The 22,823-nt window shown below is 49.1% G+C and overlaps 1 protein-coding gene across 4 annotated transcripts in view; it reads right to left on the reverse strand.

Annotated features, from left to right (window-relative positions):
* The window catches only part of FGD5 (FYVE, RhoGEF and PH domain containing 5), a 118,954-nt gene that overhangs the window by 44,612 nt on the left and 51,519 nt on the right, over positions 1–22,823 (reverse strand). For 3 of the 4 annotated variants that reach the window (XM_027586446.2, XM_027586444.2, XM_027586443.2), the window contains exons 4-5: positions 6,473–6,531; positions 6,330–6,360 (exon numbers count right to left, since the gene is read on the reverse strand). The exons of the other annotated variant lie outside the window; for it this stretch is intronic. In XM_027586446.2, coding sequence (XP_027442247.2) covers positions 6,330–6,360; positions 6,473–6,531 — 90 coding nt within the window. The remainder of the gene's footprint in view (positions 1–6,329; positions 6,361–6,472; positions 6,532–22,823) is intronic. 4 annotated transcript variants of the gene reach the window in all.

Genomic DNA, 22,823 nt, shown 5'->3' on the forward strand with positions numbered 1-22,823 from the left:
CATTCTTACATGTTCTCCTTCTCTCTCTCTCAAATAAATTAAAAAAAACACAAAATCCTGCCAGGCCCCAGGCACCTGAGAGCCTTCTCCCCACCCCACACATTCCCTGGGGGAAATCCAGGCCACTCCTGGGGCTTCAGTTGATATCTCCACACTTAATCACTTCTGGTGCACATCCTGTGCCCAGCTGATCACTGGGATGTCCTTCCCCCACCCCTCTCGCTTCACAAGACCCACACTAAACTCCTCATCACCCCTATGCCTCACCTGACCCCCTCCAGCACTTGCCGCTCTGGTGAGGGAGCAAGCCAGAAATCTGAGGTCAGCCTGGACCCCTCCCTGCCTTTCCTGCACCCCACAGCAGCCAATCACCAAGCACATCATCCTCCAATCTGCCTGCAGCACTCCAGTCCAGTGTCACCTCCTGCTGGCATCACCCAGTGGCCTCCCCATAGACCTTCAGCAGAGCAAACCCACCCCCCAACACGACTCATGGGGCTCTGCCCGCTCTGCCCCTTACCTCTCACCACTCTGCACTTATACACATGCTCCAGCCATGTGGCATTTCTTTCAGCTTCCAAACACGCCAATCTCTAACTGGACCCCAGACCTCTGCACATGCAGACCCCCTTGCCAGGTACAAGCCTTCCTCACCTGGCCAGCTGCTCCCCATCCTTCAGGTCTCAGCTTACACATATTTCCTCCGGGAATCCTTCTCCAACCCCCAGAAGCCTGGGGGCCTCCTCGCAATCTCTCAGGATCAGTATGCCCCTAACATTGTACTAATATTGTCCCTTTTGTGCCTCTTTCTTAGACTGTCAGTTCCTGAAGGGCAAGGACCCAGTCAGTACCCAGCACCTAAGAGGTGCTCAGGAAATATTTCTGACTGAAGAAGTGGTAAGACTGCTGGAAGGACTGACCCCGCCATCACTCATTCATCAGATATTTACTGAGCCCTGATGGTGTACCAGGCCTCACAAGATACTGGGATTGGGACCAGTCAAGATCTTTGCCCTCAAGGAGCTCTGAGTTTAGTGAGGGAGACAAGACAGTAAATAAGTCCCTAAGAACAGCCCCCAAATAAATGAAGCAAAGTGGATAGAATGGAAGGGAGAGATAGACAACTCAGTAATCAATACCCCACTCCCAGTAAGGGACAGAAGGATGAGACAGAAAACTGGCAAGGATGTAGAAGACTCAAACAGCACCGTCGATCAGCCTGACTTAAGTGACATCTATAGGACACCCACCAGCTAGAGCAGAAAACATACTGTTTTCAAGCACACACAGAACATTCTCCAGGATATACTATATGCCAGGCCATAAAACAAATCTCAATAAATTTAAAACCGCACGAAGTACATTCTCCAACCACGATGGAATTAAAAATCAGCAGTAGGAGGAAATTTGGGAAATTCACAAATAGTTGGAAATGGAACAACATAATTTTAAATAACTCATGGGTCAAAGAAGAAATCACAAGGGGAATTAGAAAGTATTTGGAATTGAACAAAAATGAAAATACAACATAAGTAAACAAATACATAAATTAGATGATTTTTAGATATGAAAGGTTCTGTGAAGAAAATAAAAAGAAGTATGAGATGGTGCAGAAGAGGAGGCACAGCTGTGGTTCCTTACCCTCCCCTAGCATCCACACCCTTGCCATGGCCTCTTCATGGGGAGAGCAGATCCCTGTCCCTTGTCTTTGGGCCAGGCCATGGCACTCGCTCTGGCCAATGGAACATGGGCAGAAGTGATGATGTGCCAGTCGTGAGACTGAATCTCAGAAGCCCTCCGGTGTTTCTGCTCACTCCCTGCCATCACCATGGGGAGAGCCCTCCATGGTTGCCTGCTGTCCCTTCAGCCTGGGTCCCAGAATGAACACATAAGAAGCACAGCCACTGAGCTGAACCCAGCCTTGACAACTCAGTTGACTTCCCGTTGACCCAGATTGTATTTTCCCCAAATGGCTCATAACAGTATCTCCTATCTCACATGGTCATTATGCAATGTAAGCTTGATATTTCTCCCACTGATGCTGGAAATTATATTCCCTCCCCTCGAACTTGGGTAGACGTATGTGACTGTCTCCACTAATAGAGTATGGTGGAAGTGGTGCCACATGACTTAGGCTGGATCATAAAAATGCCATGCACTTCCTCCTGGCTCTCTCTTGGGACACTGAGTCTTGGAATGCTGCCACCATACTGTGAGGAAGCCCAAACTTGCCCATGCAGAGAGACCACATGGAGAGGCCACAAGTAAGCATTCTGGCCAACAGCCCAAAGGAGGTCCCAGACAATAGCCAGCACTAACCACCAGCCATGAAAGATGACACTTAGGGTGATTCTAACCTCTGGCCATCAAGTTGCCCTTAGTCTTGAATTCCTCCCCAGATACTGGGAAGCAGAGACACACTCTCCCAACCTTGCCCTGTCCAAACTCCTGGCCCAAAGAATTTGCAAGCATAATAACATGGTTGTTCTATGCCACTAAGTTTTGGGCACCACTTTGAGCTGACACCAGAATAAGAAGGAGGAGCTGGCAATGAGAAGATCGGGGGTAGGACATTCCAGCGGCAGGAAAAACACGTGCAAAAGCCATGCAACGGAAATGCATTTGTAGTATGTGAAGTAGAGTGGGAAGGCCCAGAGTGGCTGGAGCAAACAACAAAAGTGGTAGGAGGCAGTGCCAGAGAGGCAGACAGGACCTCTTAGGGGAGAGAGCTTCTCTTGGGGAATCAGATGGTGATAACTTCCAGGGTTACCTCTGCCAGTCAGCAGACTGGCTTCTGAAAAGGCCTTCAATGCCTTAGCCCAAAGGAGGAACCCATGGTAGGAATTTTCAGCTTTTGCTAGGGAGGGATTTTTTTTTTTTTTTTTTTTAGATGCGAAAACAGAGCATCGAAGATGTCCACGGGACATAACTGCTCAAGGTCTATAACAAATAACTATCATAAACCCCGGGCCTGGCATTTTAGGTACTTGGTTTTTGGACCAATCATTTGACCCCCAATTCCACCTCCAACCTGCCTTTTCAAACTTTTCCATGTTCTAACCATGTGTGACGATGCACCACTCTCCAGACGTATCATGTACCTTCAGGCCTGTGAGCATTTCCATGCTGACCACCTGCCTTATATGCCCTCGTCCCTCAGGCTTCTTCAAAGTCCATCTTAGGGGCACCTCTTCTGCCAATCTTCTCAGATACCCCAAAGGGGAATAAGTCTCTCCCTTCCCCATGCTCCTGCAGATTTTGCACAAAACTGTAATTGTGCAAATTATACTTACCATGGAGTAGCATAACTGACTATTTACCTATTTCTCCTCCCCACTCCACCCTTTTCCCCCACAAATAAGAGACATCTATTCAAGGGCAGATTTCTAGGCCTTTCTATCTTTGGGGCTTGAAGGCCCATCTCAGTGCCATAGGCACTGTAAAAACCCTGTGATGTCCCATCCGAAAGGAATAAGCCAGGTGGATGGATGGTTGGATGGATGGGGGATGGGTGGATGGGAGGATGGGCGGATGGGAGGATGGGTAGACCTCTGAACAGTGGGTGAATTGAGGCGGGGATATGAATGGGAGCGCAGATGTGCCATAGGGGGGCATAGATAGATTAAAGGACAGACGAGTGGGTGAAAAGCTGGTTACATGAGTGGGTGAGAATTTGATTATACAGATAGATGGGCAGGGGGATGAATGCATTTATGACTGGATTCCTGGAAGGATAGAAGGGAGTCTTTAAACCAGAAGTCAGCAAACCTTTTCTGTAAAGGGACACACAATAAATATTTAAGGCTTTGTGGACCACACACAGTCTCAGTCATATATTCTTCACCTCTTTTTTTCAAATTATATATTTGACAAGGGTGTAGTATCCAGAATATATGGAAAACTCTTAGTACAGTTGATGCATCTTCTTTGTCTTTTTTCACAAACATTTAAAACATATAGGGGTGCCTGGGTCACTCAATTGGTTAAGTGGCTAACCCCAGCTTAGGACATGATCTCAGGGTCCTGGGATGGAGCCCCATGAGTCAGGCTCCATGCTCAGTGGAGAGTCTGCTTCTCCCTCTCCCTCTGCCCCTCCCCCCACTGAACCCCCCCAAATAAAAAAATAAAATCTTAAATAAATAAATAAAATAAGCAAAACATACAAAATCCATTCTTAGTTAATAGGCTATGCAAGAACAGGATCTTGACCATCAGGATTCAATTTTGGATGACCAGAACTTTTAGTAATCCCTGAGTTAGCTCTGTCTACCAGTTCACAAGTACAGGGTTGAATCACAAACATAGAAGGCCAGAGGCCACCCCATTCCCCCCTCAAAACAGCATAATGGAGCCAGAGACCTTTCTAGCTAGAGAGGTTCAGAATGCATGGTCAGCCCTTCCCATCACTGGGAGCCTTGGGAGTTCAATAGCATCAAATCTATAAGGAGGAATTCTGAGAGATAACCTGCCAATCTTAGCATTCAGAGATGGATCCAGACTGGGAGTGGTGGAGAATGTCTTGAAGTTTATGGGTCTCCTTTAGACTCATGTCCCTGGCTAGGACTTGGAGTCACACTGGGGCTTTTCTGTCACTTCTGTCCCTATACACACTGACGTCATAAATGTAGCTCTGGACCACAATTTCCCGAAACTAGCTTATGAGTTGTGACTTTTATGGGCTCTTTTTTTTTTCTCCTCAGGATATTATTATGGATTACCAGCGGTTTCAGCATCTTTCCAACTGGCAGGAAGCAGTGCAAACACAGATGGAAGTTTCCCAGTTAAAACCCTCTTAACAAAGTCATAAAACAAAAAGCCCAGCCTCTCTGTCATGCTGCCAGCTCAGAGGCAAGTGAGAGAGAAGAAAAAACAGGAGAGTGCCTCTTCCTGCCCTTCCTAAAGAAATCTTTTAGGTGTAAGAGTGTGGTACACTTCATACTTGAGGGTTTTTGGGTTTAATAATGAAGACAAAGCTCTCATTCTAAAGGGCAAAAATGAGGGGCTGGGTGCACAGACCAGACTAGTGCTCTCTCCTGCTTCCAGGGACCTGGGGGCCCTTGCTCACATAGCAATGTGACAGTAGGGTGATGTCACTGACTGGGACCTCAGCTGGATTCCGCAGGAGACCTGGCTTGGTGCTGAGTGATCTGCTGCATCCAGAGAGGTCCTTGCAGGACCAAAGGTAGTTGGGAGATGCAGGATTAACCCATGACGGTGCACTGGGAGTACAGGGTGTTCACCCTGGCTCAGTCACTCTCTCTGGGCCTCCATATCACCACAGACAAAATCTCCAGGGTGGACGTTCCCAGCTCTGATGTTCTTGGATGGACGTGGTGAACGATGCGAAACAGTGTGGAATCAGATGCTAAACTACTAGGGGACTGGAAATGGCTTAGAGACCTCAGAGAGCAGGTGCCCTTGATGTTCCTTCACTTCCCACATCTCAGCTGTACCCTCTTCCTTCATCCCTCCTTATGACTCATCCCAAAAGTCACCTCCTCAGGGAAGTCTGCCTAGATTCCCCCAGGTTGTCAGTCCTTCCCCCTGTGCTCCAGATGATTACTCATTTACTAATCTGTTTCCTTCACTGGCCAGAGAGCTCCTGGAAAAGGACCTGCCTGATCTGACTTTCTACTTCCCAGCTCCTGTCACACAGCAAGTATTCAAAAAATATTTGTTGAACTGAACTGGACTGACTGCAAAGGGAGACCTTCCAAGCAGTTTTGTGGGTTGGAAAGGGTGGCAGTGCCTGATACCCAGGTAGTCTCCAAGTCTGGCCTCCTTTCCTCTGAAAGTCCAGAGGATTTCCTCTCCGTGGGCTCAGGTGTTATTGCCCCAGTGCTGGGATGACTGAGAAAGCCTCTCTCTACCCCAGCTGCCCTGTCACACTGGTAACATACCCTCTTCTCCATACAGACCTAAACATACATACACATGTATACACCCCCCACAACACGCATGCACCCACACACGTACTCTAACATACGCACCTCAACTCGCACACACAGCAATGACCCATTGCCTCCTTCTGCCTCCTTCAACAAGAGGGCTGAGGAAACTGCAAACATCCTTCCAGAAACCTTAGCACATCCCCCCATACAGCTCTGGTCCAGGCAGAGAGACACACCCGCGGAAAGCACAGTGCCATTCACCCCCTGAAGCACATGAATCAGGAGACAGACGTCCACGTAAAGCCTTGGTGGACATCTGTCTGCTGCCAAGCCTCTGCTCATCGAAATCACCTCTGTCTCCTTACTGCTTTTCTGCCTCTTATAACACAGCCTTGTAAAAGGGCAATGAGTTTTGGACAATGGAAATGATTAACTCACCAGATGTAAGTGCTGGAGCATCTCCACGTATCTGCAGAGGGAAAGAGGGTTGAGTTTGCATTAATTCCCATCCCATTTAAGCCAGGGAGGGGTGACGTTCTGTTAACAATCTCAAGGCCACAGGCAGCTGCTTGGGGACTCACGCTTTCTCCGAAGACAGCAGTTCCTGTGCGATGACATGGGCTCTAGACTGTCCTTCCAGCTGCAAGGAGGGAACAGAGTCATTAGGAGGCACAGCACCAATTCAGAGGGGAAGGGAGACCCCACCTCCGCAAGCCTCCGGTTTACAGAAGAAACTGCCAACTGCTGGAGGCAAAAATCCATGTACTTCTCAGCCCATTCCTGGGCTCTCACTACCCGTAAGATCTTCAACCTCACGGCACCTCGGTTTCCTTACCTGCAAGTGTGGATATTGAAAGCATCTAACTCAGAAGGTTGTTGAGCTGATGCTCAGCACACTGCCCAACACACAGTAAGTGCTCACTAGGGGCCCCTCTCACGACTGTGTGGTCTTGGCATCCACCCACAGGCCTCGCAACCTTGAACTGCCTGCGGTTCTCTGCACAGAGAGAGGGCTCTCGCTTCTTGCTTTTCCATGTGCTGTCCCCTTGGTGTCCTTTTCCCCTTTTCTGCCTGGCTAATTCCCAGTTACCCTTCAAGACTTAGCCATGGTATCCATCCCTCCTCCAAGGAAGCTTTCTTGACCCCCTGCCTGAACCAGCTGGATTAGGTATTCTTTCTGGGGCATTCTCCTCTCAGGATACCGAGTATGTCTCTCTGGGAGGGCAGGAACCATAAATTCCACCCATGCACTACCAGTGCCTCACATAGAGTAGGCTTGCTTTCATTGGCTGAAAGAATGAATGAGTGAATGAAAGGATGAATAAATATTCATTCCACTTGGGAAGCACTGTCTTGGCTTACCTCAGGAGGTGAGCCATTTAACCCACTGAGGCCCAGCTTCTGCACCTGTGAGATTTGGGAATAACTGAGATTATATCTATAAACAGGAAGGATGGGTGGGGCTGAGGCAGATGCCTAGGCCTTCTGCCACAAGCAGGCCCCTCCTCTGTGGCCTCAAACCTGACAAATATCAGACACAGCTGCTGGTTGGCATCCCGGAGAGCAAAGACACTATGGGGCAGCCTGACAGGACAGCAGGTGCCAGGAATGTGCAGGCAAGTCTGGGGGTGGGGTGGCCCACAGCGGAGCAGAAGGCACTTGGGTGGGACACCTGGCTTCTGGTTACGGCTCTACCATTGCCTCCTGGTACAACCTGTTCAAGTCACTTTCTGAGACTGGGCCACAGTCTTTCCATGTCTGAATAAAGTGACCTCTAAATTCCCTTCTATGCTGAACTTATGTGTGACTAAACTCAAAGAGCCACTGGTCAAGTGAATGATCTACTCTAATGACTAGAAACTCACTACCTGTTGAGAGAGCAACTACACAGTGTTATGGTTAAGAGCACAGACCCTGGAACTAGGTAGTTTGGACTCAAATCCTACTTCTGCCTTTTACTAGTTGAACAAGTCATTTAGCCTCTCTCTATACCTCAATTTTCCTATCGATAAAACGGGCACAACAGAATAAGGGTACCTAAAACCTGCATATTGTGCAGACCAAATGAGTGCATATGTAGAGATCTCTCTATCTCTTGTCTATGTATCTATATAGATATCTCTCACGCGGAATAGCACCTGGTGCACAGTAAGCACTACAGAAGTAATGGCTATCATTATCTTTGTGGTTTTTCTTATTGAGGTAGAAACCAGGGCCAGAACCAAGTGCTCAGGGATGGAATAAGAAAAAAATAATTTACAGGGTCAAATAGGGGAGAAGTCTCAACTGCAAAATGAAGGCTGAGCCATGCCTCTGAGAGTAGCAGTTGAGGTAGTGGAAAGCAAAGGGACTCTGGGACGAAGCATATCCAGTTCAAATCCCGGCTCCTACATTGTGTAATTGTATGGCGGCTGGCAAACTTTCCTCTGAGCCTCAGTTTTTTTTAATCTGAAATATGGTGGAGAATAATCAGCCTGATCTCGTGCACTGGCCTTTTTTTTTTTTAAGATTTTGTTTATTTGAGAGAGAGAGAGATAGTGAGAGAGAACATGAGTGGGGGTGGTGGGAGAGGGAAAGCAGGCTCCTTGCTGAGCAGAGAGCCTGACGCAGGGCTTGATCCCAGGACCCCAGGACCATGACCTGAGCCGAGGGCAGATGCCCAACCGACTGAGTCACGCAGGCGCCCCTCGTGCACTAGCCTTTTTGATGATACATTCCTGACTCAAGGTCTTTGTACTTGCTGTTCCCTCTGCATGTGATGCTCTTTCCCAGATCTCATTCTTACTGTCTGATGTTTTCAGATCAAAAGTCCCATCCTTATTGTGCCCATCCATGACCACCTGACCCACATAAAGATCACCCAAAGTCATTCTCTACCCCAGGGTTTCTCAGCTTTGGAACTACTGACATTTTAGGCCAGGCAGCTTTGGTTGCAAAGGCTGTCCTATGTACTGTAGGATCATTAACAGCATCTGTGGTTTCTACCCACTGGATGACAGGAGCAACCCCCCACCCCAAGTTGGGACAACCAAAAATGTCTCTAGACATTGCCAAATGTCCTCTGCGGGGGGAGGGCAAAATCTCACCTCTGGGTGAGAGCCACTTGTTATAACCTTTGATCTTGCTCTGCTCTTCTTTATAGCAACCACACTACCTGATGCTATCCTTGCACTAGAGATGTTCAATCAACAACTGAATAAATAAAGGAAATGAGATACAGTGCCTGGCACACAGTAGGCATTCAATAAATGAATTCCCTTCTCTAGCTGCTCCATCCCTAACAGTTTCTTGGCTAAGAAGCATAGTGTTTTTGGAGATTTCATTCTCTTCAAGGCCACCCAAATAGGGCAGAACTTGGGTCCTTTGTCAGTCTCCCTCTTGCATCTCACTGCTGCCTCTTGGCGGGCTATCACAGCATCCATGGAGGAGGGGAAAACAGCGAGGCCTGCAGAGGCCTCCAGCCTCACCTGGCCTCCCGCCCTTCCACAGGCGCCGAATCGTGACTCACTGTCTGCCTTCTGCATCTGCAGGGCTAGTGTGGGGCTCTGTGGACAAGAGCAGCTCACTCCTCCCAGGCAGGGGCTCCTGCAGAGTCCCACATGTGAAAAGGCTTTGTAAACAAAACCCTTGCAATGGAAAATATATTCTGCCAGGACGAGACTTAACAGCTAAGAAACCCTGTGGTCAAGTTTCCATCAAGAGAATGACCTTGTAGAGAAAGGACAGGGGTCAGGAGATCTCACACTCAGGTTCTTCCCCTATAAAATGAAGACAAGATGACCTCCTATCTCCCAGAGGCCTGTGACTCGATTCTCACTTGTCATCCAGCATGATGCTGAGAGTGCGTGCCCTGATGTCAGAAGACCTGGGTTCGAATTCTGGGCTCCACCCCTTCCTACACCTATGCCCTTGAACAGGTGATTTCTCTTCTCTGAGCCCCATCTGTAACACAGCGGTAATAAAATAAAATAATAATACCTACTTAATAACAGAACAGCTAGCATTCATTGAACACTTGGTATGTGCTAAGAATGGCTCTAGCTTTTTACATGTATTCTCACTGAATCCTCCCAACAACCTATGAGCAAGGTACTATTCTTATTACCTCCATTTTGCAGATGAGGAAACTGAGGCGCAGGTAAATTCTAACCTTTGCCCAAAGTCACTGCTAGTAAGTGGCAGAGCCAAAATTCAAAACCGGGTAGTCTGGCTTCAACAACCAAGCACTTAGCAGTGCATCTGGCACACAGTAAGCACTTGGTAAATGTCATCTCTGCTCATGACAGATGGCAGGGTTTCTCAAGTTGGAAACACCTATTCTTCACCTGTGCTGGAAAGGCGGTAGCAGGAGTCTGGCACTCCAGGGGGTGCCCAGGCTAGTCCTCTGACTCGGTTCCCTCTGATCTCCGACCCTCGGAGCAGTGCCTACCTCGGAGCATGCTAAACAGGAAAGAGAGCTATGCTGGAAGTCAGGATGCCCGGACCCACATCCCAGCCAGGCCACGAGTGGCTATGCAGCTGAGGGCAAGCCCAGAAGATGAGGTCAGCACTCCCACCGTGCAAGGACGGGAGGATGAGATGATGGATGGGAGTGGTCAGGCCCACCCCAATGTTCAGAGTTGTCACCATTACCATTGTTTCGATCTCAAAGCTGTCAGGGGCAGACTGGGGCACGGGCCACTCTGCACGTCCTTCCCAACCTCTCCTGCCAGACGGGCAGACTCTGGGTGGGACGCACGGGGCTGTCCTGCCTGAGTGACTCTGCCAATGATGGATGTGTCTTCACCAGCCGGACAAGAAGGGGGCCTGGCAGGCCATGTGCCCGAGGCTCTCCTCAGAAGCTGCTACTGGGCGTTGCCCAACCGGGCCATTTAATATAGATGTTTGTTTAACCAGGAAATGAACTGCGAGGTTGACGGCAGTGTCCAGGGACAGACTTCTGGGAACAGGGTTCCTCCCAGGAGTGTGGGGGCTGGGGGCGCCAGGGCCTGCGCTATCGCGTTTCTCAGGCTGACGCTGTGAGTGTTGTATCAGGCCACCGCTGGCCCCTCTGCCCAAGGCCGAAGCAGCTTATCTTCCCAGTTCCCCAGGGCCGCCCAGTCCTGCACTTCCTCCCCAGGCCCCAGGCAAACCAGCCAGTCAACCCCAGGATATTCTGGGACCAGGATGGGAGGGCTAGTCCTCCTTTAGGAACCCTCCTGGTAGCAGTCACAGAAAGAGCTAGCAGCCCTAGTCCTCTGTCTCCATGCCTCAGTTTCTCCGGTTATTACATGTGGGTGCTTAGCCTCCTTCTAGAAGAGCAGTTCCTCAAGCGTGGCCTGAGAACCTCTGGGGTTCCGTCTCCCTTTTCCGACTACTCATCTGTGAAGCTGGCCCAAACAACAATTCCAACAGACTGAGCACAGAGGCAGCTGGGAGAATCCAGCTGTCTTCTAGGAAGCTAGACCCTATGAATATTTGCAAAAATGGGAAACCAGTGTTACGCTCCTAAGTTTTTTTGAAACGTTATTCTTCATAAAAAATGCCATTTATGTTAACATGCAATGGACCCATTACTGTTACTCTTAAATGAATTAAGAGATGTTTAAAATTTTTCTCAGTGTTACCTTTTCATGTGGTAAATACTGACAGATAAAACTCATAGAAACAAAAAATTGGGGGTCCTCAATCATTTTTAAGAGGAGAGAGATGTGAGACCAAAAGATTTTGACAACTGCTGTTTTAGAGGCTGTTGCAAAGCTCATACAGGATTGTAGGTGGAAAAGCTCTTCTCAGTGAAGAGCCACAGAGGAGGGAGGCATTGTTATCACTGTGTAATAGTCATAGTAATAATTATTGTTTTGTGAAAAGCAGGCCAACGAACCCCCGGCTTTATGGTCCGGCCCTCAGGATGGCCCCAAGTAGGCCCAGGGGCCACACGGTCCTTCTCCACAATGTCCTACTTTATAGAAGAGGAAGAAACCATTCCCAAAGCTCCTGGTTTCTCACCACCTTCCCCGTTTACAGGCCTCCTGGGTTCACACCTGCCCTGTCCTTAAACAGCCACCTCTTTTCTTTCCACACTTGTCTCTGCCAGCCCCTGGCCAAGCCCCATGGCCTGGGGTCTTGGCGCTTGGCTCAGTTCTCCCTATCTGTAGTTACCAGGGCACTCCACTCCCCACTCCAGGACCCTCCGCCTCTCAGCCCCTTGACCCCTCCTTCTCTGATGACTTTTGCCACAGGTACACCCATTCCACCTACCTGGGCCTTCCCCACACTAGAACTGCCCTATCTCAGAAGTGATGAACCTTCTGGCCCCCATCTTAGACCAGAGCTCCTAGCATCCCTCCACCCTCAACTGAGCTTGTCTCTTAGCTCTTTGGGAGCTCCAGTCTTTCACCTACTCCAATCCATCCTAGGTCATGGTGGCCACCTTCTGCTGTCACTCACAGCCCCCAGTGGCTCCTGTGATTCCCCAGCACTTGCAGAAAGAACTTATCATTCAGAATGATGGTGAGAGCCTGTGCTCTGGTGTCAGAAGACCTGGGTTCAAATTCCGAGCTCCACACCTCCCTACACCTATGCCTTATACAAGTGATTTCTCTTCCCTGAACCTCATCTGTAACATGGTGGTAGTAATAATAGTAATAATACCTACTTAACAGAACGGCTAACATTCATTGAACACTTAGTATGTGCAAAGAATGGCTCCAGCTTTTTACATGTATTCTCACTGAATCCTCCCAACAACCTATAAGCAAGGTACTATTCTTATTACCTCCATTTTGCAGATGAGGAAACTGAGGCACAGATTAAGACCTACCTTTTGCCTGTGACTCAGCCTAGAGACCGTTTCCGGACACCTCTCCTATATTCTTCCATGCCTCACAGAACTCAGTATTACACCTTGTTTCTCCCTACCTCTGGGCCTTTTCGGTTCCTGCAGGTCCCTGTGCCAGAACTCCCCTATAATCTCCGTGTCTCTGAGTCACACACTAAATCTGGGGGGAAGGGGGTTGCAGAGCACCAGGGCAGGCATCCTGATGCTCCAGATTTGCCAGCCTCCTCAGCCACACAGCCCATTGAAAGAAAAATCCACCCAGAAGGGGGGAGGGGCTGCCTTCCACGGCTGTTTCAAGCCCTGGGGAAATCCTGTGAGGGTCCCAGTGAGGGGGCTTGCTGGAGTGTTCTGAGGTCACATCTGGAGAAGGGAGAGTGCTCAGGACTCGCAGGTGGCACCAGACTCCTGGAGAACGTTGTCTCTGAAGTTCCTCCAGGCACCACCATCACAGACATTGTCAGGCCCCTGGGGACTCAGGTCGGGGTTTCCAGCACAGCCTTCAGCAGCCACTGGGAAATTCAGACACAGCTCAGGGAGACACGGCTCATCTTTATCCCAGCTATCAGCTGTGCTCCCACAGGAGGCAGAGAAGGGATAAAGACGGTAAGAGAGAGGCAACACCAGCCAGGAGGAGGCGGGGAGAAGGCAGGACCAGACAGAAGTCCCTTGGCTCCCCCAGGACCCAGTGGCTGCCTCCAGTTCATGCTGACACCTGTTTTATTCTAGCTCCTGAAGCCAGGCTGCTTTTAGTTTTGGAAGGAATCTTTGGTTCTGGATGCAGTTTGTAACACATTCACAGAAGCAGCATGTTATCTGGGAAGGCTCCTAAAAGGAGATCAGGAAACCTGATTTCTACTGCGGACTTTGCCTTGAACCTGCTGATAACCCTCAGCAGGCGACAGCTTCTGCATGAGCTTTAGTTTTCCTTCCTGTAAGACAAAGCAATCTCCTGCATAACTGGGACACTATACCCCCTGAATTGCAACTCTCAATGTCCTTCTCTCCCAGCCCCTGGCAACCATCATTCTAGTGTCTGCTTCAACTGTTTTAGATTCCTCGTGTAAATGGAATGATGCAGTATTTGTCCCTCTGCGACTGGCTAACTTCACTTAGCACAATGTCCCCCAGGTTCCTCCGTGCTATATCATGTGACGGGATTTCCTTCCTTTTTAAGGCTGAATAATATTCCGTTGTATGAAGAGACCACACTTTGTTTACCCATTCATCCGTCAATGGACACGAAGAGGGTAGATTTCACGTGAAGTGTTCTTACCGCAATTAAAAACAAAACAAAATAGGGGCACCTGGGTGGCTCAGATGGTTAAGCGTCTGCCTTCAGCTCAGGTCATGATCCCAGTGTCTTGGGATCGAGCCCCGCATCGGGCTCCCTGCTCAGCGGGGAGTCTGCTTCTCCCTCTCCTTCTGCCTGCCGCGCGCTCTCTCTCTCTGACAAATAAATAAATAAAATATTTAAAAAACAAAACAAAACAGAGTGATATTAAAATGCCCCTGTGAGCTCTCTCAGCTTCTAGAATCCTAAGAGAGTGGTTGTAACTGTGATTGGCAAGTTCTCAATGACAAGGCCAGTACATGGCTCATACAATATTCGGTCTTCCTGTCCTCACCATCTCACTTCAGGTCAAGAAAGGACCAGCCATGACCTCAAGAAGCCAGTCAATGGCTGGACTCCACGCTGTGTGTTTGAGCCTCCTATGGACCCTCCTTCTCCTTTCCACTTAACCACATCCTACTCTCCTTTGTGGAGCATTAAGGCCTCGCCTCCTGGAAGCCTCCCTGATTGCCCAGACTCTTAAGACTTGAGCCACTTACCCTGTTCGGAGCTTAGCTCACACAGCTGAGGACACTGGGGCTTCCCCACAACTGTTCTATCTCACAGGCAGCCATTGTTTTTAACTCCTGAGATAGAACATTCAGAAAAGAGCATAAAACATAAATGTAAGGTTTAGAGACTATCGTGTCAGCAGCGTTTTCACTCTCCACCTTGGCTGTGAGTGCCCCATGGTTGGGCACCCCTCTGGCTTCTTTCCTGGCACCTCGGACGGCTGAGGGCCCTGTGGGGGCTCCATACAAACTGGCTGGCTGACGCACACAGGCCAGAGCTCACACTTCAGTGAGCAGACACACGCTGCTGGGGATCCTGACGTGGTGAGTCTGGGGTGCTGCAGGTCTCCACAGCCAACTCTGGGCAACAGGGCTGCAGACTAGGTATACAGAGTAGCTGCCAGGAAACCAGGAAGGAGAAAGGGAGGGTGAGTGTGATGGAGGCCCCAATCCCACACTGGGGCCACGGGCACATCTAGACAAAGTGGAGAGGAAAATCAAGACACAGAACAAGTTCTGAGGGTCAGGGCATCCTAACTGTCTCTGTACCCAGCCCGTTGGCTCCAGACAGTCCCAAAGCCCTCCAGGACTCTGAACAAGGGGTGTGGGACATGCAGGTGCCCTGGCCGCCTCCAGACCTGAACCTCTGGTCTCTGAGAGTCTGTATCCCTCATCCTTCTCCACTGGCACTGCCTTGAAATGTCTCTTGTGTTAGTCTCCTGAACTGTCACACCCTCTGCATCATTACTGGGGAGCTGGTGAGAACCTGGGCTGGCTCCCAGCTCTGCCCCTCACTGTGCAAAGTAAATTATACAGGGCCAAACAAGGGTTTTCATTTTATTAAATTGTCATGCATCTAAGTTTGTTTTCCTTACTTGACTGCAGGAACTGAGTCTAATGTATTCGTTTATTTATTAGTTTTTTCAAGAATATTTACTCAGTACTATTTTATGTGCCAGGCGGTGAGGACACAAATGTGAACAGAAGTCTGGCACTGGAGGTGCCTGGGAGGCTCTGTCGGTGAAGCGTCTGCCTTTGGCTCAGGTCGTGATCTCAGGGTCCTGGGATGGAGCCCCACCTCAGGCTCCCTTCTCAGTGGGGAGTCTGCTTCTCCCTCTGCCCCTCCCCCCACCACTCGTGAGCACTCTCTCAAATAAATAAATAAATAAATAAATAAATAAATAAATAAATAAATAAAATTTTAAAAAGAAACGTGGCCCTGCCCTCTTGGAGCTATTCTTACGGGGAAAGGCAACTGGCATGCAAGTAAACAGAAAAGAAAGACCTAATCACAGCTTGAGATAAGTATGAGGAAGGAAGTAGACAGGAATGCTGCAACCAAGCACTGCAGAGTGAGCAGGGGAGACCTCTTTGAGGAGGTGACATTTAATTTGAAACCCTTAGCCAGCTGTGCAAAGGGTGGGATGAGTGCTTTAGGTGGAGGCAACTGCAAGTGCAAAGACGCTGAAGTGGGTTTGAAGAATGGATAGAACTTGTTTTTGAATCCTTCGTGATGCCTGGCCAAAGGCCTTGGAGTTTGTTGATTTTCATTTGATCTGTGATTAACACATGACAATAGAAAATGAAATGCCAGGGATTTCAAATCTTTAGAATCTGGTGCCAACACCCGGAATGGCAGACACAAGAGGGGAAGCAGGCGGAAGGGATGGGAAGATGCTGAGTTCAGTTTGGGATGTGCTGAGTCAGAGATACAGTAGACCCTCTTTATCTTTGGGGGTACGTCTAAAGACTCCCAGAGGATGCCTGAAACCACAGATAGTGCCAAACCCCACATGAGCATACCTTGGAGATACTGTGAGTCTTTCCAGACCATTATAATAAAGCAAATATCGCAGTAAAGCTAGTCAAATGAGTTTTTTGGTTTCCCGGTGTATAAAAATTAGGTTTACACCATACTGTATTCTATTAACTGTGAAAAGCATTACTCTAAAGTACAACATATGTACCATTGTTACAAAATGCTGAGTCGTAATCACTGGTCACAGATCACCATAACAAGTATAATAATGATGAAAAGTTTGAAACACTGTGAGAATTACCAAAATGTGACACAGAGACACGAAATGAGTAAATGCTGCTGGAAAAATGGTGCCAACAGACTTGCTTGCTACAGGGTTGTCACAAACCTTCAGTTTGTGAAGAATGCAGTGTCTGTGAAGTACAACAAAGCAGAGTGCAATAAAACGCAGTATGCCTGTATATAGTGTTTTCCTAGACACACACACCTGTGATAAAGTTTAATTTATAAAGTAGGCACAGGCGGCGCCCGAGTGGCTCAGTGGGTTAAGCGGCTGCCTTTGGCTCAGGTCATTGATCCTGGAGCCTTGGGTTCCTGGAGTCCTGGGATCGAGTCCCGCAGGGCCTCAGCAGGGAGCCTGCTTCTCCCTCTGCCCTTCCCCCTCCCCCCTGCTCATGCAGGCACGTGGGCGCTCTCTCAGATAAATATACAACATCTTTTTAAAAAAATAAAGTAGGCACAGTAAGAGATCAACAGTAACTAGTAATAAAATAGGACAATTATAATAAAAGTTATGTGAATGTGGCTTCTCTAAACATACCTTATATGGTACCTTATAGTACTGTACACACCCTGGTTCTTCTTGTGAGGATGTAAGATGATAAAATGCCTACATGATGACATGAAGTGACACAAAATGATGTGGGTGCTGTGACCTGGTGTTAGGTGACTACTGGCCTTCTGAATCTATGTCCGAAAGAGGATCACTTGCTCCTAGATCAAGCTCATCACAGGCAACTGAAACTACGGAAAGCGAAACTGTGAATAAGGGGGGACGACAATATCTGTGGGGCTTCCAAGAAGGGACCAAAAGTTCAGCTGGAGGCTGGAGGGTGGGGCTGCAGAGAAGAGTCAGAGCAGGAGGTCAGCTCTGGCAACAGCACCTGAGTAGGGCTGGCTGCTGCCCTGGAATGGGCTGCCTGAGCAGAGCACAGGATGGAAGAGCTCGGGCCTTGGGAAGTGAATGCCTGGTGTGGAGGCACAGAGTTGGATAGTCAGAGAAGTACGGAGAAAACCAGGACAGAAGGTCGCCAGTGAAAACCAAGGGAAGAGGGAAATCCCAAGGCAAGAGGCCACCAGAGCTGAGGCTCAGGGTGTGAGGCGGACAGCATGGAGACCCTGGCTCACGAGGTCAGGGAGGGTTGTGTAGGGCAGATGTGGGCAGGAAGGGAGGTGGGGGAGTGGGGAAGACTTGAGTATGTCTGTAGGCTGAGGGAAGTCCTAAAGAATCTCTGCAGCCCATCTCCCTCTCCTGTGCTCCGTCTACTGACCTGGTCTAGCTCCTGAGGCTCATTCCCGCCTTCCTGCCTCTGGGTTGCTGTTCTCTGCCCAGAATGCTCTGTCCTTAGACCCTGCCAGTTCTTCCTGGCTCACACCATTCAGCTCCCTGCTGAAAGGTTTCCTCCCCGTCATAAAGGCCTTCTCTAAGAAACCAGAAGCCTTCCGACTGCTGGTCGGAATGTAAAATGGGGCAGCCACTGTGGAAAATGGTATGGCGGTTCCTCAAAAAATTAAAAATAGAATTACATGATTTAGCAACTCCACTTCTGGAGACATACACAAAAGAACTGGAAGCAGTGTCTTGAAGAGACATCTGTGCACCATGTTCGTGGCAGTAATACTCACAATAGCCCAACAGTGGAAGCAACCCAAGTCCCCATCGATGGATGAATGACACACAAAATGTGATGTGTACATACAAGTGGAATATTCTTCAGCCTTAAAAAGGAAGGAAACTCTGACACAGGACACAACATGGATGTGTCTTGAGGACATTATGCTCAGAGAAATAAACTAGTCACAGAAGGACAAATTCCATATGACCCCATCTCATTTCCATGACATCCCCAGAGCGGTCAAAGTCATAGAAGCAGAGAGCAGCCGGGTGGCCACCAGGGGCTGGGGAAGGGGGTGAGCAGTTAGTGTTTAATGGGGACAGAGTTTCAGTGGGGAGATGAAGAGTTCTGTGGATGGATGGTAGAGATGGTTGTATAACAGGGTGAATGTACTTAATGCCACTGAACTGGACACTTAAAAATAGTCAAGATGGTGGATTTTTATGTTATGTGTATTTTAACACCAATTTTTTCATTGGAAAAAAAAGCCTTCTCTAGCCTCTCCGCCTAAATTTCCCCCCTCGTCCCACCCCAGGCACCCTGCTCCCACCACCAAGGTTTGTTCTGTGTGTTTGATGCTATAGCACTTTCACTGCCTAAACCCACCTTAGGAGCCTTCTAACTGAACATCTCCTTCACTCGAGCAGAAACTCCACCAGGGCAGGGAGGCACCTGGTCTGTCTTATGGCTATTGTATCTTAAGCCCTTGGAAGGGTACCTGGCACATAGTAGGTGCTCAGTGAGTACTTAGTAAATACATTTCCGCTGAGAGGAGGGACGGGGAGAAACTGAGTGAGGATACAGAGAGACAATGCAGACGGGAGGGAGTTCATGTTCGCCAGGGGACGAGGTTGTTTTCTGGGAAGGAACAGGCTACAGCCTGAGGAAGCTTCTGCAGGTTTAGGAGGGCCTCCCAGGGACTAGGAGGAGTGAGCACATGCCATGGAGCCAATGTTCAGGGCTGCAAAAACGGTTGAGAAGACTGGCATGGAGAAAGCATGTGTCGACATTTCAGCGAGGTGGGGACTGGTCTAGTGGAAATAACCAGGGTTCAAGCAGATGGTCAGGGCGAGGTGGCAGGTGCAAGGCCTGGGGGCACGAAGCCAGCAAGAAGGCCCAGACCAGGCCGCCTGGACCATGCATGCAGCCAGGGAAAAGAGGACCTGTCTGGGCGGGGCCCGGGAGGGCATCACGGCAGGACAGGCCTGTTCCAGAGGACAGGGCAAACTTCGGCCTGTGCTCGAGGGTGGACCCGTCGGGGAAACGTGGTGACAACAGGACTCAGACAAAGGGAGGAGGAGGTGGAGGGACAAAGTGGCTCAGAGAGGCCATGAACTCCTGGGCGGGTCTCCAGGGAGCTGGTATTTAGCTTGAAAAGTCTCAGTTAGTCTGAAAACCGGGCCTGCTGTCAGGGAGGAGTGACATGCCAAGACAGCCTTTGTCTCCTTTCACAGCTGGATCTGTTTTTATGTCCTTCTTGCTTTTCCTTTTTTGCCCCCTCTTTCCTTTAACCCACACCCCCTGAATATCTCTGAGTAGAAGAGAGGGAGAAGTCAGACAGGCGGGTGGACAGCTGGGCTCAGCTTCCCGTCCTGCTCCAAGTCTCTCTTCTTCTGATGCGGCCACCTCAAAACATCGGGAAGACTGGAGCTCACCACCTCACATTTGTTTTTACATCAAACTCTAGGAAGGGTGGGGCTCACCCGAAACACGCCTCCTGAGGCCCGGGGGAAGCAATTCCACTATCATTCATACTTTCCCCAGGTCTGCTCCTTAGAGGTGGCTGGAGATGGGAAATCTGGCTCCTTTACTCCCTCCATGTGACGGAGGCACAGAGCGGGAGAGGTCTTTGCCTTCTGGGGAAGTAGACTTCTCAGAGATGGTGGAAGATGAAAGAATGAGGAGTGAATGCTCCTTCCCCCTGCCCCCCAGACCACCCAAATTTCTACAGCAAGAAGGAGCCAGGAAAGATTGCTCCCTCCAGAAATCTCCCTTCACAGCTGCACATGGCCCAGCAGTTGGCGAACTCTCCCACACTGAGGGCTGCCAGGAGGAGGTGCCCTGTCACGGCCTCTTGGGGGTCACTGTGGTAGCAGGTACGAAGACTGAAAATGAGCCTCTCTGAGCCACCAATCCCCTTGTGAGATCTACCCTAGAGAGAAGCATGTGCATAAGGAGGTGTGTGAACAAGTGCAATGTAATACTGTTGGTAGAGCCTAAAAATTAGAAACACTGTAAAGGTCCCTCAGCAGGGGGATAGCAAAACAAAGGACAGCATACCCATAAATGGGAATACCATACAGCAGTTTAAAAAAAAAAAATCAGAACGCTATGTAGCAATATGCAAAAATCTCTATAAGATACCAGTGAGTGAATGCAACCAAGTTACGCCAGGTTTCTTTCTTTTTTTTTTTTTTCCCTCTCCAAATCTTTTTCACTATCTTTTTAAAAAAATTTTTTATTGTTATGTTAATCACCATATATTACATAATTTGTTTTGGTGTACTGTTCCATGATTCATTGTTTGTTCATAACACCCAGTGCTCCATGCAGAATGTGCCCTCTTTAATACCCATCACCAGGCTACCCCATCCCCCCACCCTCCTCCCCTCTAGAACACTCAGTTTGTTTTTCAGAGTCCATCATCTCTCCTGGTTCGTCTCCCCCTCTGACTTACTCCCCTTCATTCTTCCTCTCCTGCTATCTTCTTCTTTTTCTTTTTTCTTAAAATATGTTGCGTTATTTGTTTCAGAAGTACAGATCTGTGATTCAACAGTCTTACACAATTCACAGCGCTCACTGTAGCACATACCCTCCCCAATGTCCATCACCCAGCCACCCCATCCCTCCCACCCCCGACCACTCCAGCAACCCTCAGTTTGTTCCTGAGATTAAGAATTCCTCATATCAGTGAGGTCATATGATACATGTCTTTCTCTGATTGACTTATTTCACTCAGCATAACACCCTCCAGTTCCATCCACGTCGTTGCAAATGGCAAGATCTCATTCCTTTTGATTACGCCAGGTTTCTTACAGTTTGATATGATTCAACATATGTAAACAACCACTCCACAAACAATACCGAATCCATTTTCCTCTCATAATGAATGATACACATAGGTGAATACAGGGAAAAGGTTCTGGAAGATACACACCAAGCTGCATACCACAGCTACCTCCTTGGGGACACAGGAACTAGGAATGAGTACCCCAGGGCACCCAACCCTCACCTGTAATGACTTCATACTTTATGAGAAGAATCCAGTAGAGCATGACTCGTGCAACGAAAACTTGATTTTTAAAGGTGATTGCCACTGTGGTTCATTACGAAAGCCTCGAGGGCAGAAGGGAAAGGATGCTCAGTACATTCGCTAGGTGAGAAGGCTGGGCTCCTGAGGGCGAACTGACCAGCCGCGAGGAGTCTACACCCACGCTTCTCTGTCTGTGCTCTCAGAGTGACAGAACACTAGTGGGCCCTGCATTTGGCTGGCCACTGATTGGTTCTATGTAGCTCTGGTTCCAGGGCACATAAGGGGTCCCTGTCCCAGGCAGGAGCTGCCTCAGTTCTGCAACCCTGCCATTATCACTGAGCTTGACTGGACCCTGTGCAGGTTGCTTCCCTGTCCTACCACGGTCCCACCCACTCTGACCTTCGTGTGTTCTTTTACTGCATGCCAGGCATTCGTCTCCTCAGATTTATTTATTCTCAGAACTACTGTGAAGTAGGCACCACTATTGTTTTCCCAGTCTTACAGAAGGGGAAACGGAGGAACAGAGTGGTATTTGCTAGTGACTCAGCTAGCAAGTGTCAAAGCTCAGTTTGAACCTCTCATTCCCTATGCTACCCCACCTCCTGCAAGCTCCTGGCCATGCAGTGGCCCGGAGATCACAAGGCTGAGAAGCTGAACCAGGTGACCACCAATGTCCAGGGCCCTAGGACTTCATGTCTTTGCAATGGTCCTGAGCAAACAGGACCCTCCCTTCTCCCTCTCTGCCTCCCAGACAGGAACAACAGATAGCTATTATGCCCCCACTATGTGCTGGCACTTTTACATCGGTGCCCTCATTCAACCCTCCCACAGCCCAGTTACTATTAATGTTCTTATTTTACAGATAGGGAAGCTGAGGTCCTATAATGGGAAGTGACTGGCCAGTGGTTACACAGCTGGAGGAGATACAGGTGGTCTCAGAGGAAGGTTTAACAGAGAACCTGGTGCTATGGCGGGGAACCAGCACCACGTGGAGGACCCTGAGATACAGAAAGTATGCCCCACTGCTCTGTCAGCCCTTCAACTCTTCCTGGCTTGGTACCCAGACCCAATTCCCAACTTCAGAGTGGGGATCAGATCCCAAATAGCAACTATCTTTTTGCTCCCAGGCTCCACGACTCCAGGGGATGCCCAGAAAAGCCACAATCATCTCTAACTGGTACCACTAACTCAAAGCTCCTCTCCCTTGCCCTCAAGGAGGCAACAGTTCTTTTTGGGGAGAGAGGACGAAGTGGAGAGGTAAGAGAAGTCTTCCAGGGCTACAGGGGGAAACAAACAAACACAGGGCTTAGAACCAGCCAGACCTGGTTTTGAGTCCAACCCTTTCAATCACTAGCAGAGTGGC

This window comes from Zalophus californianus, chromosome 1 (genome assembly GCF_009762305.2).
Source record: "Zalophus californianus isolate mZalCal1 chromosome 1, mZalCal1.pri.v2, whole genome shotgun sequence".
Lineage (NCBI taxonomy): Eukaryota > Metazoa > Chordata > Mammalia > Carnivora > Otariidae > Zalophus > Zalophus californianus.